Genomic DNA, 14926 nt, shown 5'->3' on the forward strand with positions numbered 1-14926 from the left:
ATAGTGAGATGTGTTTTGCGTATGTGAATGTGAGAATCTGAAGGCCCCGTGGGAGGCATCCGAAGCGAATGAGTTTAGCCTTAGCGTTAGCGCTATCTATGGCTATTGTATGAGGGAATATGCGTATAGGCATTCGGCCACAATGAAGCTTTTATGTTGAATTGAATGGCATTCAGGCAGAATTGAATTATGGCATTTTTTTTTTTAGATTAGAGGAAAAATACTACATTTAGAAGAGGCCACATACATCGATCTTTGAATTAAAAGGTTATTTCGGAAGTGTGCTGCTTGCTATAGCAGATGCTACTTGTCACTCTGACAGACTCATAAACAAAGTCAAAAGGTCAGAGCATGCTTGTATGTTATCTCTCTCTCTCTCTCTCTCTTTCACACAAACACACTCTTTCTCTCTAGGTGTGTTTTCTTTCGGGGCGGTGTGGGTGCTATCGTAAACAGATTGAAATGTGTGTCTATCACTGTTTCTAAGCATTCATGTGGTTTGTGTGCCTACAGATTTTCCACCAAATATTGGATGTCTCAGACATGTACAGTTTGCGGAAAAGGAATGTTGTTCGGACTAAAATGTAAAAACTGCAAGTAAGTCTGAGTAAAACCTTTGCTTATTGACAGCTTCAAAGAGAACTGGAAGGATTATCCATCAGACCTCGATAAGTAGTCTGCCAGGAGTTGCTTTTGAACTTTGACAAAGAACCGCATTTTAAATCTTCTTTAAAAGTCTGTTTGGGCGCCATTATTTTGTTCATTGCAGGCTATTAAACATTCTGACTAGAAAATTTGTCATAGTAATTACACCTGAAGTTGCAAATTAGGTATAATTACCACTATCGTCAAAAACAGATTATATGAATAAATTAACTGTGTATTAATTTTAACCACTGCTGAATGTGATGGTTGATATGAAAAGTAGTTATGTCAGGAGGAGTGTGTGGGGGTGTGTGTGTGTGTGTGGGGTGTCTGCTGATGTTCCGTAATGTATTTACTTTCATAGTCAAATTTGTGTGTGTGTGTAATGTGTGTAAGTATGAGAGTATTTAAGTGTGGTGTGTATGTTTGTGTGTATGTACATGTATGTGTGTGTGTGTGTGTGTGTGTGTGTGTGTGTGTGTGTGTGTGTGTGTGTGTGCGTGTGTGTGTGTGTGTGTGTGTGTTTGCACGTCCATGTGTTTGTCTACAGTATGTATGTGCTGTGTGTGTTTTATACATTGACTTTGACTTACTTTGGCAATTAGGTTGAAGTGCCACAATAAATGTACCAAAGAGGCCTCCCCATGCCACCTGCTGATCATGCCTCGCGGAGGTAGGGTTTCACCGGCAGGTAGTGATGTTTCTCTCCTAATGCTGGGTAGGCACCTTTAAACTCTCTTGGATCCAGACCATCATGCAGAATACCAATCAATATGCTATAGACTGTTACTGAATTATACTATAATGTTTGATGTTACCTGTATGGGCTTCAATAAAATAGAGTTACAATGACAAATATTATATATATTATATTGTATGTGTTTTATTGCATGTGTTATTGTAAGTGTTATATGTGTAATAATGTTGTACTAGTTACAGAGGTGTAATTAACAAAGGATTAATCATTGGTTGCTTTATGCTTTGTTGTTTAGTTTTGGGAACACAGACACATCACATTGTTTTGATAGTGATGTGCACTTGTTTTCTGTGTTGCGATAACAGTGCACAACAAGAAATGACATATTTTGACAACATTATTATTTCCTGTGGTATTGCATTGTTGTGTTATAATGACCTAGATTAGTGATTTACATTATTGATTGAACTTTTGACCTGAACTCTTTTTAGGGGCAAATCTACCAGCTAATCAGCAATAAATATATGACCATATTATAATTGGTAGCATTATTAGCTGCAGCGGAACATATACTGTACATAGATTAGCCCAGATTAGCTTAGATTAGTAGTTGGAGCAGAAAAATATAATTAGAACTAATAAAGTAGTCCTTACAATTTCTGTGATTACTGGCCCCTTATCTTACTCTTTATGCAGAGCTAAAGGCATTCCGTTAATACTAGTTCCTGTAGAGCTGAATTCACTTTGGATATTTTTTTCATTTTTTCTTCTTCCGTTTCACCTGTACCTCTCCCACTTCATCCCCTCCCTGCTTCAATTTTTTGCTTTTAAAGACCATCAAGGAACATCTCAAGGTAATATGATCGATTTCTAAATGCTTTTACTGAGTGTGCAGGGACAATATTTGTTAAATTTGTCACTCCAATCTGGTCAGACCTTTTTTTAATAGATTAAAAAAATAACTCTCTGACATTAATTGATCATTTGGGATCACATTGACAGTCTTCCCCCACAATGTTTGTACACTGTTTTCCCCTCACAAATGGGGATGACTAATGTTTTGTTTGGGGCCTGGGCGCCCGTGTTTTTGTTTTCACACAGCTCGATTAGTCAGGACCGAGTCTGTACCTTGTGACATCAACAACCCCCTTAGGTACACAGACCTGCACATCAGCCAAACGCTCCCAAAAACCAACAAAATCAACAAGGTAGGTCCCTCTGATGGAAAAAAAAAACTCTAGCTGGATAGTTTTTAAACTAAACTAAGCATATCTCACCAAAAGCAAGCATAAGAGCTTTTGATTTGCCATGTTCTTTAGAAGGGTTTGTGACTAGTGTCCTCATCCTCACGTCATCTGCTCTCCACATTTGTATGTCGTGGGAGTGGAAGCTGCTGAGAGACGTCTAATGAGTAAAGCCAACCTCAATGATATCTCAGCAAGGCCATTATATGGGGGATGAGGCAGAGAAGACATAGTAATTAATGTCTTTCATTTACTTGAGTCAATAGAACCCACAGCTTCAGAAGGGGTTATTACTAGATATGTCCAAGAGAAGAGTCCTTTTAAGAGTCTGCTCTACAACATGGCACATTTTTAATTAGTTACAGTCATAGTACAGTGTTCCTTGTACTCTATATCTACTCTTGTATTGTATATCTAATACATTATGCCTACCTAACCTAATGTGTGCATGAAACATAAAACTGTGATGGTGAGAAATAAAAAGAGCAAAATATGTGCAAATGTTTACCATCATTATCTGATAGAGGATTAAGGAAGACTGAAAAGGTACTCTCTATTTCTCTCCTGTGTCTCTTTCTCTCTCTCTCTTTCAATCTCTCTCTTTTGCTCTCTCTCTCTCTTTCTTTTCCTGTCTCTCATAGGACCATATCCCTGTTCCGTACCAGCCAGATTCCAGCAGTAACCCTTCCTCCACCACATCCTCCACTCCTTCCTCACCAGCTCCTCCTCTTCCTCCCAGTGCTACGCCTCCATCACCTCTACACCCCTCCCCTCAGTCGGCACGGCAACAGAAACCCTTAAGCCTAACAAGTATGTCATATTCCTCTTCCTCCACCTCAGTCACTGCCTTTTGAAAAGAGTAAATACTTACACTGGTATCACATTGAGCAGCAGCATGTAGGCAGACTCTCTTGGTGGGCTTGTTGCATCGCTAACATGACTGGCTCCTTTTTAACTCAGCTTCAAAACTAGGTGCACATTGGTAGTAGTGGGTTCAGATAGGTGTGTGTGTGTGTGTGTGGGGGGTGCTCATTTCTGATGCAGCTAAGATGAAGAAGCCCAGTCACGGCAGAGCTTGTGTGTGTGTGTGTGTCTGTCTGTCTGTATATGTGTCTGTGTGTGTGTGTGTGTGTGTGTCTGTCTGTATCTGTGTCTGTATCTGTGTGTGTGTGTGTGTGTGTGTGTGTGTGTGTGTGTGTGTGTGTGTGTGTGTGTGTGTGAGTGTAGGAATACATCTGACTGCCGTGACACTTGAAGGCTCCTCTTGAGTTTCTTAGCTTTTCACACCACTGTCTTTTCTTGTGTGTGTGTGTGTGTGTGTGTGTGTGTGTGTGTGTGTGTGTGCGTGTGTCTTGCAGCTTCTCATTACTTCAAATACAAGCAGCAGTTCATCTTTCCTGGTAAGTGTGTCATAATTGATCATTACCTCTTCCCATAATGCACTACAGCACACCTCAGAGGACTCTTTTGATGTGACAACCCAACACCCCAACCACCTCCACACTCAACACCCTTAGCACCCATCCCACCTCAGCCCCCATCTTTTTTTAAGGAGTATTTTACGCCTGCAGCAACCTGCTAGAAGCCTCCATTAGGGGCCTTAATAAAAGACCTTTCAGGAGCAGTTCTACCCAGATAAATCAAGCCAACCCTTGTGTTTTTGCTGAAATGAAAGCAAGGGTTTTTTTAATCACATGCACTGAATTGCGCCACGGCACTTAATGCCCATGTTATCAAACCCTAAGTGTTGTCCTGGTGAAACTGGGAGAGTGTCCCCACCTCCTCACACACACACACCCCTATCCCTATTCCCCCGAGACCGGTTTAATGTTTTTATTTATTTGTTGTTTGTTTGTTTATTTTGTTTGTTTACTTATTTAACAGACGTGGCCCCAGAAGTTCCCACCAGAGCACCACAGGTCATTCTGCACCCTGTTCTATCTGAGCCTGTGTGAGTATCCCCTTTTAATCGTTTGTTTTGGATGTTTGTTTGTTTGTTTCCTTTGTGAGATTTTAGTTTAAGCTTATCGTTAATGTGTCTCAGACAAACACAGAGCCCACTGAGGGATTTTGTGATGTGTTTGTCATGTGATTGTAGATAGTGACAAAGCATAAAACAGCTGAAAGAAAGATATTGAATTGATATTGATAATGAATGAATTAGAACTGTCATGAATTAAAATCAGCCAAACATTTTTTTGTTAATCTATATAGCTGTTTTTCTGTCCCATTTGGTGAGTTACGTGCTATTTTCTCACAAAGATTTCTTTAAAAGAGCCCATCTGGATTGTTGTTTTTGTAAAAGAATAGGCTTTATTTTGTGGTGTTTATTTGAAGTGCAGCTAAAGTGTCACCATCAACACTTAGTAGCTTTGTCCTCTCTCTGAAAACAACACCCCAAAAACAACAAAAAAATCATTCATTTTTCCCACTCCTAGACCACTTTGTTTTTTTTTTTCACAAGTCTGTGGAGTGCTAGTTATGTTTTTCACAGTCATCTAATACCGAAGGTCTCCACACACAGAGACTCATCGCACATCTCAGCATGATACACTCTCTAGCTGTAGGATTCACCAGACTAGTTCGCTGAACAGGGATTTATGTCCAGGTAAAGCTGTATAAAATGTAGGCATTGCTGGTTTTTTCATCGTTTGTTTTTTCTCCTCAGAAAAGTATCCCATGTAGTCTCTCCAACTGTGTATTAGGTTATGTCAACAAATACAAGAAATAATAATAAAAACCTATTGTGTATTTATGTATGCGTGACTGCATACCATATACAAATACAAAGGCATTGGCTTTAATGGGTAATATATGTCACTATTGTAGGTCAGAGCATTTCTATACAGGACCAGAGCTGACCGACTCACATTAAACATAATTTTCGTATTAGTGAAATTACTGGAGCACAAGACACTGGAGTGGCAAACATTGTGATGTGCACACAGACAAGATGTAGACTTTGGGCAAATGCTGGAATGGCCTTTAGTTTACGCTACAGTTGGGCTGACGCCGAGATCCCTGTTTGTCTCTTAAAATCCTGTCAGAGACTAAAAAAAGAAAGAGAATGTCTCAGAAACAGCACACTGACAGTGATGCTAAAGATAAGAAAGTCTGTGTTCTGAAGTACCATTGCAGTGTTTGCCATTCATAGAAATAGGAGTAAGAGGAGGTTCATATCAAAGTCACCTTTTGGTCAAATGTGAAATTAGTCACTTAGAACTGCTTGCACTGTAAGACTGGTGGTGAAGAGAGATGACTGTAAACTGAGATGACTGTTTCCCATATTTCATACTTAGTGTCCCTTTTTAATACGCACTTCAAAGATAATGAATTGCTCCAGTAGATGATGCTTAAATAAGTATGTTGAAGTAAACATAAATAAGTATGTTGAAGTAATTTGTAAACATCTAAAATAGTCTGCTAACTCTGATATGTCTACTTCATACTTCAACTTCTACTACTTACTACTATTATCATTACAACTGCTACTGTTATTTAATCAATCATTTGTATGATCGTGTTTGCCTCTTAATTGATCAGTGATGTTAGTTTTGACATTTAGCTATGATTAGGTGTCTAATAGGGCAAATCCTATAAGGAAGACATAATCTGAGGTGGCAGAAATCACTTTTTTGGGTTTGGTGCACTAAATATGTGGAATTGCTGTTCACGCTAACTCCTGTGAACATATATGTATTAAGGTTAAGCATAAAACATGTTATCCACCTCAAAGGAATTAAGCTCAAATGACCCAGAATTGAAGTACGCCTGAGTGAAATGCCATGAATCATGTTGCCGAGCGATTTGGAGCTAACCATCTGTCAATCTTCTTTTCCTGCCACCCTTCCATTTTACCTCACAAATGACCTGCTCTCAGTAACACTGGAAACCCTCTCCTGCAAATCGAAGTGGAGCCCACATCAGATGTGAGTGGTTTACGTTGATTTTGTAGAGAAGATGCTCATACATTAGACAGATAGTTTGTTGTTGTTGTTGAAATTCCGTTTCACAAACTCTGTGCTCTGTACCTGATAATGAGTGTCATTAACGGTACACATTCACAATACAGTAAAACAGTGTGCTGCTTCGGTCATTATCCAATGTCTTATGAATAGCTATGTTAATGACTTAAAGGTAAAAACAAAAGACAAAGTTCGCACACCAGAACAGTTCCCAGAGTTAAAAGAAAATCAATGTTTCAAGCCAACAGGGTGTTCTTCAGGCTCTTTTGTTTTTACCTTTTAGTATACTTTGTCCTGCACCTGGCCTGAACTTCGGTGGGATGTGCACACAACCACTCTGACTTTATGTTAATGACTTGTCAAACACAAATTCAAAACTCTGACTAGCACCCCAACCTCCTTTTTGTGTCTTGTACATCCCTGAGCATGTAGGCTGAACCGACAGTAAGCATTGTAAATACCAACTTTTTTAATACCAGCTGATAATGGTATGGATTTGGCTCAGGTCTGGGTTGATTACTCGTACCAATCCACGTAAAACTATATGAAATGAAAGCTTTGTTGGGACCAGGGCACCAATTGTTTCTCCCTTTGAAAACCAGGGACTGAAAACAGAATAATTTTAATTTCAGTTCGTTCTGAGCAAAAACATAATTTTTTCGTTCCCGTTCCAGTGTTCCAAGGCATCACCTCTAAATGGAAACCGGTCAGAGCGTTATAAAAGAACCGTTAATAAAGTTCCTTTAAAAATGGCATTGCCTTTACAAATTGATTTATGGCAGGTGACACAATACCATAAGCTTTTTTTCTGCACAACAGCCTTAAAGCTTAAATCAAAGCACATTAGATATCAAGGCCAACTGTTAAAAATACCGTGCCTAAATTCAGGTGTGGGCCTACCCTATTATACAGTAGCCTTCAGTGATTCATAAATTCTGACTTAACTCATCCTATACAGGGTCTGGGAAACACTATGTGTGCAGGTGACTTTCCAAACCAGATACTGCAGGTGTGGAATGATAAACAACATTATTAACCGGTTATCTAAAATGTAAAATAGTATAGTATATAGTATATATACTCTTTTGATCCCGTTAGGGAAATTTGGTCTCTGCATTTATCCCAATCTGTGAATTAGTGAAACACACTCAGCACACAGTGTACACACAGTGAGGTGAAGCACACACTAATCCCGGCGCAGTGAGCTGCCTGCAACAACAGCGGCGCTCGGGGAGCAGTGAGGGGTTAGGGGCCTTGCTCAAGGGTACGTCCGAAGCGCTAACCAGTAGGCCACGGCTGCCCGAAATAGCGCTTTCACTCCGAAACAAGTGAAATGGGTTTTGTTCCGGTTACGTTCATTCACAAATGTTGTTTGTTACCAGTTTTCGGTTACTTCGTACCGTACCGTTCGTACCGTTTCTAATTCCTGCTGAAAACCCATGTTCCCTGACCCTATTTGGGGGAAGATCTGTTTTGGATTCAGGTTTTGTTTGTATGTTCAGTCTCTGCTGGCCTTCTGTTTTCACCCCTCAGAACGAGGAAGGAAACGACGAGGCGGATGACTCAGCGGACGAGTTCGAGGAGATGAACCTGTCGCTGCTCTCGGCCCGCAACTTCCCGCGCAAGGCCAGCCAGACGAGCATCTTCCTGCAGGAGTGGGACATCCCCTTCGAGCAGCTAGAGATCGGCGAGCTCATCGGCAAGGGCCGCTTTGGCCAGGTCTACCACGGCCGCTGGCACGGCGAGGTGGCCCTCCGTCTCATCGACATCGAGCGTGACAATGACGATCAGCTCAAGGCCTTCAAGCGCGAGGTGATGGCGTACCGGAACACGCGCCATGAGAACGTGGTGCTGTTCATGGGCGCGTGCATGAATCCACCGCACTTGGCCATCATCACCAGGTGAATCACGCAAGCATGCACGCACATGCACACACACTCACACACATACAAACACACACACACACCCATACACACACACACACACACACACACACACACACAGATAGGACAGTTACATACACAGGTTGTTTTACCTGTGAGGAGCCTGATGACCACTGTGTTAATTGGAGTGTTTTGCTGTGATGCCATGAATAGCCAGAAAGGGAGCGACAGAGAGAGAGCAACAGCAATTTAAAATGCCAAATATCCATGCTGTTTTGTATATTTATGCCATAAGACAGGTAATCAAAACAGTAGGGTGTATATGGCTAAGGATAGATCTTATGTAAGCTAAAGCTTTAATAATTAATTTGGCATGGCAACTGAATGAAGTAAAGAAAGTGATTTTATATGATGTCATTGAAGATACTATCTTCAAAGAGCTCTGAATGCACAGGAAGTAGCATTTCTGCACTCTTTACTGTCATGTTTGTAGTTTGTAGTACTGTCATACCTGATGTCACATATTACAATGAATATGATTGAACACCCCACTCACTGCTCTAACACACGTCATCGTAACAGGGACCCCCCACAGCTTGATTTATTTGCTCGTCATGTATTTGAACAATGCTCTTTGTGTGAAGTAGGATGTATTTCTGTGTGCTGAGGTGTAATGAGAGATCAAATGATTGCCATGGTAGTAGATGAGAAAGGGGACCAATTAGTTACCCCAAAGACCCCTTTCTATCTATACTAGGGACACATTGTATGTACACAATTGTATGTAGTGTGTGCCTACACTTGTGCATTTAAAGTTTTGATGTGTGGAAACTTGCCCCCCCACACACACACACACACACACACACACACACACACACACTATTTTTAGAAAGTTTGTGCCTGAACCAGGGTGTGTACGAGGCTGTTAACGGCCAAACAGCCAAACGTTTCAGTGCTGGAGGATAGAGCAGTGGCACGGCCTTGCGTTGCTTCGTGTTCTGTCGTGTGGCGTGTTGATTTCCTGTGTCTGCCCTCTCCGTGCTCCCTGCCCGCCTGTGTGCCCAACTGGCTCATGGCCTTTACTCTGAGCCCTAGCCGAGCTCGTTATCTCCACATTAGCCCCTTTAGACTGCCCGCCCGCCTGCCTGCTCACTTTGGGGTGCTTTCAGATAAACTCAAAATATCTCTTTCAGAAAGTTACTCTAGGATGAAGTCTACTGCCTCTGTTTTGAAATACGGCTTTGTTGTCTTGTCTTTTGTTTTGCTCACACACTTCTTGTGCACTAAATATCCCACCAAAAGTACCAAATTTAAATTCTGGGTAAAGTGCAAGGTTGGACAACAAACAAAAATGAACTAGAGGAAGCTGTGGTGCAAGCAGCAGCACCGTGCCACACTTAGGTCTGGGTGAATTTAACTCTGTCCACAAAATTTGAGGTCGGGAAATTTGGTTCAGCCATTGCCTATTTCATTGCTCTGATTGGTTAGATCTATCGAGTAATGTGCAGAGCCCCCTGTATTTTTCCCCTGTATGAGTTGAAACACACCCCATAATAATATCATAATGGTGCTGTATCAGACTCACACTCTGACTAGAATTGAGTATGGCTAAGTAAGGCTAGAGGAACATTAGTAATGGGATGGTTTCATCAATGATAAAGAGTATTTATTAAGACTACTGTACTTATAGCACAACTATAACAATATTTTTATTTGACATTTAAGTGTTATTCTTGTATTGAATACATGTATTAGGTTATCACTGTAAAAACAACACCATTATGTAACTTGATGATGTCTTTCAATGTCCTGCCCTCTGGATAAATAAAAAAGAAGGCTGTTAAGTTTTAAGTTATAATATAACAGAAAAAGTGATTTTCTCCACATCGTCTGCAACAGAAGTTTTGCATCTCTAAAACAAAGACATCCTTGAGAAGTTTTCAGACGAAAGGGCTCAATGAGCTTGTCCGGTACATGATAATGATAAAAAAAAAAAAAAAAAAAAATGTTAAAAACACAAATAAGAAAGATTGTTAAAGGGAAGGGAAGGACTTAAACACATTTTCAGATGTGAAAGGTACAGTACGAGAGAATCAAGGATAGTGTGACATACTGGTTCGGAGTATGTACATTCAGGGGAGACCAATGCAGTGTTGAAATAATAATAAATGAATTTATTAAAGAAAGTTAAACATAACTAATATTTCAGAATAACGATAAGGATGAGGTGCAAGTCAGTGTAGTGTTAATTACGCAAAAGTGAAGTGTAAGTCAGTACAGAGAAGAAGGTAACGCAACAAAATGAATGCCAAGCCGGGAGGAGGAGAACCGCCTGGAGTGCAGACTGAGCCGAAATATCACTCCCAATCAGGCACACCTGGGCACACAGGGGAAACAAACACCCATGCACGTCAGTGCCAGTGGGCGGAGTTAGGACACAGCGGCCTGGGCCGTAACAATAGCAAACATGTGATGACATTTCTCTGAAAGTTGAGCGTTTGTAGTCAGAAAGGTCATGAAGTTATTGCAAATATATTTTGTAGTGATGAAATGTTTGTTGTGTGTTTCTTTGGTTGGTCTTAAAAAAGTGTTTTCGAAGTTCATTTTTTTTACTTTTGCATTCCATCATTACTGTTGACAAGACAACTGAGAGCCGCTGCCTCTATCCTAGAAAACTTTGTAAGATGCAACAAAAAATCCCAAGGCTTGTGAAGCATCACATTTTCAAGTTTGCTGAAGACCTTTTGACTTTCGGCTGAGGGGGATTACTTTTTAACCTGGCAATAGCCAGATGAATTTCGCTCCGCCTAGCTCCACTCATCCATCTGGAACCGATCCATTGAAGTGTTGCTTCAGAAGGCTGGGCCTAATCAAAAAATGCTTGCATATGATTGAATAAGCCACTTGTCCGTCATCTATTGACATGCTACTTCAACCACTCACATCGAAGCCAACCCGTGACGCTAATAACAGACTCACAGTCGCTTCTACGCTATGTCACATCTATGAAACTCCCGCCCTGTGTCCTGATTGGCTAAACCATAAAGTTGGTTGGAGAAATCACTCTTAATGGAAGAGGTCCCAGATGGATGTGAGTGAAGCTAGGCGGAGCTAAGCGGAACGACATTCATCTGGCTAGGGTCAGGTTAATTACTTTTACCTACAACCCCAAATCAGAAAAAGTTGGGACGTTGTGTAAAATGCAAATAAAAACAGAATGTCTAACATTTTTCAAAAAAAGTTGGGACAGGGAATGTTTACCACTGTGCTGCTTCATCTCTTCATTTAACAAAATTCTGTAGATGTTTAGGAACCGAGAAGACCAGTTGCTTGAGTTGTCTTGCCAAACATAGGATTTCTGTTGCTCGACAGTAGGAGGCATTCCTAATCATGTTTTTCATTTCATGGTGGACCTAATTTGACAGGTCTGGACTGCAGACAGGTAATTTTAGCACCTGGACTCCCATACTGTTTAAATATGGAATATATGATAGATGATAGAAATATAGATGTTGGGTTTTGGACTGAGTCCTAAAACAAGTTGGATACGTTGGATACTTGGATAGGCCCTCTCCTCTTTAGCCCAGAAATAATAGTCCAAAAATAATGGCACATTTTGATTGGTCTAATTACAGGACCTTTTCCCCCCTTACTTCAGTTCATTTTAAACAAGCTCAGGCCCAGATATCTCTGTAACATATCTAAATACAATTTTGGCTGTTGAATCGTAAAGTTTACACTAGCATTTCTGAATTGAGTATCAAACTGTGCTTATAGACAATGGTTATCAGAGGTATTCTTGAGCTCATACAATTATTTTCTTCATATAAATAGGTCTGGTTTTAATGTAGTGCCATCTGAGGTTTTTCAGTTCTATCCCTAGTTTGCAAAGATTTCTCTGGATTCTCTGAATATTTTAATGATTATGTACTGTAGATCATTGGTTCCCAAAGTGTGGGTCGCAGGAGATTTTATTTGGGTCTCCAGCACACACATTTGTTGTGTAATGGGCCTAACTTATACCAGGAAAGCTAACAGTTTTCTATTAAGATCTAGTTTGTTAACTACAGTCACGGCCCAATGCAATTTTGCATTTAGAATAGCTAAATAGCTTTGCATTTAGAAAACCCGGTGCAATTTTGCATTTAGAATAGCTCTGAAGGGGGGGGGGGGTTACGCATCGCAGAGGGGACAGCGTGGACATCTCACTTGCAAAATGAAACATTTTTGTGGGGCGCCTGCCATGGACCTCGCAGTTGCAAAATTCAAGGGACATGAATCAGCCTTTTTGCACAAACATTAACGGGGCATCGAAAAGTTTGAGAACCTGTGGCCTAACACAATATTGGTGGTTGCATGTTTGCTCTGAAGTGAAATGGGTCGCGATTGTCTGCCATTTTTAAAAAGTGGGTCCCCAGAAAAAAAGTTTGGGAAACACTGCTGTAGATGATGAACTCCCTAAGCACATTACAATTATGATTTGTCCACACAGGTTTACACAGAGTGACCCCTACGAGATTTTTTCATATCCAATCATGTTGCCAGTTACCCTAATTGGTTGTGAAACATTCTTCCTTTCCAATCAAACATGTTGCTGGTAGCAAATTCAAAATGAACATATATTTTCCATGAAATAGTCAAATTTGTCACTTTCAAAATTTGATATGATCAATGTGATGTGTGATGTGATTTGATGTGTTTTTGCAGCTAAATATGAGTTTATAAGATTTGCAGATTATTACATTCTGTTTTTATTCACATTTTACACAACATCCCAACTTTTTCTAATTTGGGGTTGTATAAGTGTATAAGTATAAGTGTACTCCTGTGAGGGCACACAGTGAACACACAGTGAGGTGAAGCACACACTAATCCCATCACAGTGAGCTGCCTGCTACAGCGGCGCTCGGGGAGCAGTGAGGGGTTAGGTGCCTTGCTCAAGGGCACTTCAGCCTTGGATGTGGGCATGGGAGAGCAGTGTTCAACCACTTCCCCCGTCCACAGTTTTCCTACTGGTCGGGGATCGAACCGGCAACCCTTCGGTTACAAGCCCAAAGCCCTAACCAGTAGGCCACAGCTGCCCCCAACCAGCTAGTCAGGCCAGGCCACGGCTGCCCCCAGCCAACCAGTTGTATAAACCATCTTAATTTTCAGGCATGCAACACTATCATTAAGATGACAACATTTTAATCTGTTCTATGGTGTGCCTTTCACACAAAAGTATTGGGATGCCACTGAATGTTGCCAGACAAGATACTAAGCCAGATAAAACAGATTCTGTTTTTGAATCCTGCACCATAGCTTCATTTCCCTTAGAGACAGAATTGTACGGCACTGCTGTGACAGGAATCGTTTTTACACTTCCAGCAAATATTTAAGGTTGTTTGTATTTTCATTAATGGTTTTGCAGTTATGCTCCAACAGATGCCATATACTATCACTGGTAGACTTAAATTATGCATAAGAAATAGCTGTTCACTTCAAGGATGAATGTTTACAGAAGAAGTAAAAAAAAATCCTTGTACTTTGGGATTATGGATTTAATACTTCAGTAATTTGAAATAAATGCGTTGTTTGAAATTTTTCAATACAGGACACTCAAAAGACATTTTTGTTTACAAACAGTACGCTGTGCATGCTGATAGCAAAGCAACAGACATAAGTGATGGACTACACTTTCAGAGGAAAACAAAAAGCTCTGTTTTAAAGACAAAACACAAAGTGTTTCATCGCACTATCTGCATTCTAGTAAAAAAAGAACTCTCTACTTTGTACAGAAAAATGCATATTTGGGCTGAATTAATTCTGTATTTACCTCGTTAAAATTCTGCAATGGCTGCTTATTTGCCTGTCAGAGAAAGAGAGAGAGAGAGAACGAAGAAAAAAAGCCGTCAGACTTTTTCTGTATGTGTAAACTTGCTCTGAAAAATCCAGCGCTTCTTTCCCTGGCCTCTCGCACAGCAGATGGTATTATTTGAGGCCAGACTGTCACCCCTTCACATTCGCCGTGGAATTTGGACTCTGTGTTCATTCCCTTGCAAATCAGAATGCCACTGGGGAGAGAGGGAGAGAAAATGTGCCTTGGAGCACTGCTTCATTATCCTGTGCATGACTTGAACTGTACCCACACTGGGAGCCCATTGCCTATGGATGTGTACTTTTGGCCTCATAGTCAAGACGTGCCATGGCATGTTTTGTAAGTCTTGACAGGGCTGTCGTTGTTTGGCACGAACAGACAGACACACAAAGGGGGTGACTGGACATGACACGGCACGTCATTGTGGTTGTCTTATTTTATGGCTGTGGCCTTGCCAGAAATACAGAATTTGCCCAAAATTGCTGAATCATTTTTCCGTCATTTCTGCTTTGGCACAATAAATGACACATTTCAGGATTCTTGGAAGCTTTGATAGAAATCATCTCTCTCTCTCTCTCTCTCTCTCCCCCTGTCTAATCTTTCTCTCTTTCTCTCTATCTCTCTCTCTCTCTTTC

At 40.8% G+C, this 14926-nt stretch overlaps 1 protein-coding gene across 2 annotated transcripts in view; it reads left to right on the forward strand.

The window, feature by feature from the left end:
- Positions 1 to 14926, forward strand: part of ksr2 (kinase suppressor of ras 2) — a 92418-nt gene that overhangs the window by 52146 nt on the left and 25346 nt on the right. For both annotated transcript variants that reach the window (XM_048243340.1, XM_048243339.1), the window contains exons 8-16: positions 514 to 597; positions 1251 to 1363; positions 2176 to 2196; positions 2444 to 2550; positions 3228 to 3396; positions 3945 to 3986; positions 4471 to 4537; positions 6467 to 6515; positions 8085 to 8452. In XM_048243340.1, the coding sequence (XP_048099297.1) occupies positions 514 to 597; positions 1251 to 1363; positions 2176 to 2196; positions 2444 to 2550; positions 3228 to 3396; positions 3945 to 3986; positions 4471 to 4537; positions 6467 to 6515; positions 8085 to 8452 (1020 nt within the window). The remainder of the gene's footprint in view (positions 1 to 513; positions 598 to 1250; positions 1364 to 2175; positions 2197 to 2443; positions 2551 to 3227; positions 3397 to 3944; positions 3987 to 4470; positions 4538 to 6466; positions 6516 to 8084; positions 8453 to 14926) is intronic.

Source organism: Alosa alosa, chromosome 5, assembly GCF_017589495.1.
Source record: "Alosa alosa isolate M-15738 ecotype Scorff River chromosome 5, AALO_Geno_1.1, whole genome shotgun sequence".
NCBI classification, from domain to species: domain Eukaryota; kingdom Metazoa; phylum Chordata; class Actinopteri; order Clupeiformes; family Clupeidae; genus Alosa; species Alosa alosa.